This window comes from Otolemur garnettii, unplaced genomic scaffold (assembly GCF_000181295.1).
Source record: "Otolemur garnettii isolate 467f Iridium unplaced genomic scaffold, OtoGar3 scaffold00001, whole genome shotgun sequence".
NCBI classification, from domain to species: domain Eukaryota; kingdom Metazoa; phylum Chordata; class Mammalia; order Primates; family Galagidae; genus Otolemur; species Otolemur garnettii.
The window spans coordinates 15,888,361-15,891,018 of record NW_003852396.1 but is presented as its reverse complement, the minus strand read 5'-3'; the positions used below and the strand labels follow the sequence as shown (position 1 = coordinate 15,891,018).

At 45.2% G+C, this 2,658-nt stretch overlaps 1 protein-coding gene across 2 annotated transcripts in view; it reads left to right on the top strand.

The window, feature by feature from the left end:
• Positions 1–123: 123 nt before the first annotated feature.
• Positions 124–2,658, top strand: part of TMEM135 (transmembrane protein 135) — a 242,961-nt gene continuing 240,426 nt past the window's right edge. For both annotated transcript variants that reach the window (XM_003780838.3, XM_023511656.1), the window contains exon 1: positions 124–447. In XM_003780838.3, the coding sequence (XP_003780886.1) occupies positions 307–447 (141 nt within the window). In that variant the 5' untranslated portion in view covers positions 124–306. The remainder of the gene's footprint in view (positions 448–2,658) is intronic.

Below are 2,658 nucleotides of genomic sequence, written 5' to 3'. Positions count from 1 at the left end.
GGGACGTTCCGAGGGGCGGCGCGCGCCGGGCCCGGGAGCGCACTCCGGCCGCGGCCCGCTGGAGGGAGCGCGCACGCGCCGCCTCTGCCCGCCTCCCCGGTGCGCGTCCCGCCCCCTAGAGCTGCGATACGCTGAGCGCGCAACATCCGAGGACTTTGGCCCAGAGTAACCCCGCTCGCGTGACCTTTCCCCTCCATTCCGCACCTTGGGCAGCAGGCCCGGCCGGAGCGCGGCAGTTGGGCTCCGGCGCCCTCCTTCCGGAGCGCCGACTGTCCCCCTCCCTGGTCCTCAGCGCTGCTCCTCGTCATGGCGGCCCTCAGCAAGTCCATCCCTCATAACTGCTACGAGATCGGCCACACTTGGCACCCTTCCTGTCGGGTCTCCTTCCTGCAGATCACCGGGGGCGCCCTGGAGGAGTCCCTGAAGATCTATGCCCCTCTGTACTTGGTGAGACCCTCAGCCCCGCCTCTAGGGCGAATTTAGCATGGAGGATGGGCAGGGGGCTGCAGTCAACGCACCCGAACGGCTCTGGGGTGCTCCCCTTGTGTTGGTTTCTCCTTTCCAGGGGTCGAAGGGTTTTGGGGGAGGGGGTAAGCATGATGGGGGCGGTTGCAAAAAGCGCGTGTCTCAACTCCAGCACAGGAAAAGGGGGAGGGGAACAGATCGAGCTGTCAAGAATGCCTGTTGCTGGGGAAAGAATGGGCACACAACTTTTAGGATTAAGTTTACGACACGTAGAAACGTGAATTCCAGGACCTGCGTTATTTTTTCTCTCTCCTGCCTTTTGATGAAAGGTGTTTGTAGCTCAGTGAAGCTATGAGAATGGTCCTCCATCTTCTCTCTAATTCTCCTTGTTTTATCCCCCCCCCTTTTAAAATGAAAAAGAGGGTATGTGACTTAGTCCCTGTGGCCACAGATCTTGTTTAAGTGTGGAATGACAAGATTGTGACCCCAGGGTTTTGCAAGTGTTCTTGCAACTTAACAAAATAGATCCTGGTTTGAGATTGTATGTGGTGATGGAGAGGGTGATTGCTGTCTTCAAGTCCATGGTGGTGATTGGGAGGTCTGACTTTATGTCACTTAGGTTCACTTCACCACTATACATGAAGGACAATTAAGATACTTGTTCTTGAGTGTTCACGCCAACGTCTTTTTTTCAGTAACCTCATCCTTGATATTAAAGATTCATTACTTTGGCCACTTAAATTCATTGTCTAATTTTCTTGCCTTACAAAGTCTGTGTCCTAACAAGGCAATGAAAGTTTCATCAATGTTCAGCGGTCAATTCTTATTTCTCATTTAAGTAATTTGGATTTATATCCTAACATGCCTGAAAGTGTGTCATGACTATACCTGTAATACCACTTGAAAAGCCTGATTATTTATTACAGAGATAACACAGCAGAAGATGGTGACTTTCTCTCCTGAGGTTACAGGAGGCTGTTTCATTTTTATCATATGGGCTGATGCTTTTCAAACTATAAGGTGTGTGAGGAGTCCCCTGGGGATCATGTTACAATGGGAGTTCTGAGTACATCCAAGTGGAGGCTGAGAGCCTGCATTCCCAACAAACTCTCAGGTAATGCTAATAGTGGGGGTCACACTTCAAATAATAAGGATCTAGAGTAGAGGCCAATAATAAACATTATTGAAGCTGGAAATTTATTCCTTGATTTTCTTTGGCAAAGGTTCATTTTTATCTGGCTTTTCTCCATGAATTGATTAAGGGCAGTCTGTGGCTCAGATTTTTTTTTTTTTAATAAAACGTCTATAAAACATTACTGAGTTCTTGATGTATTCAGCTATACAAAAGGATTGTACCTGCCCTCTGAGGATTATGATCCAGTTTACGCTATGTAATTCTTCCTCTGAAAATCCATAGTGCTTTCATTCATTCATTTAACAAATTTGTTATATCTGTAGCTTAGACAATTTATTGATTATATTCTATGATAAGTTCAAGGAAGCAATGGGACCATAGGTTCTCCAGCAAGGTAGGGTGGGGAGGGGGAGTCAGGAAAAGAATTTTATTTTACTATTGTATTTCCAGCTAGATTAAATACTTTTTGAAGGTACATTTTTTCATCTCATATGACCCTATGTCCCTTAAACTATGTGTTTCAAACTTTGGGTTGCTACTCATTAGTGGTTGTGAAATAAAATTAGTGGGAACTAATTAGCACTTTTTACATATTATATGGTAAGTGAAAAGAAGAGAATAGAAAATGTTAGAGTACATTGCAGGTGCTAATGATAAACATTTCGTGATAGTTTTGTTTCAGTTATGCATGTATGTGTAGGGCTACCGAGGGCATAAGCTCTTTGTAAATGTTGGGTACTGTTGATTAAAAGTGCACCCCCGTGTATCAAGATGCAAGGTGGTAAAAAGTTGGATCAAAGATACAAATGTCTGGATTTGAATCTCACCTACTTAACTTTGTACATGTTACTTTGTTTCTTTAGTTAAATTAGAGAATTAAATGAAGTAATACATTGATGACGAGTCACATGTTTTCTACTGTATAATAGGTTTTGAATAATAATGCCTTTTCTTCTCCCTTTCCCCAGTGGTACTGAAGTTATGAGCGAAGTTCGTGGAGGGTGGCTAGAGGAGGCTGTGAGTGAAGTTCGTGGAGGGTGGCTAGAGGAGGCTGTGAG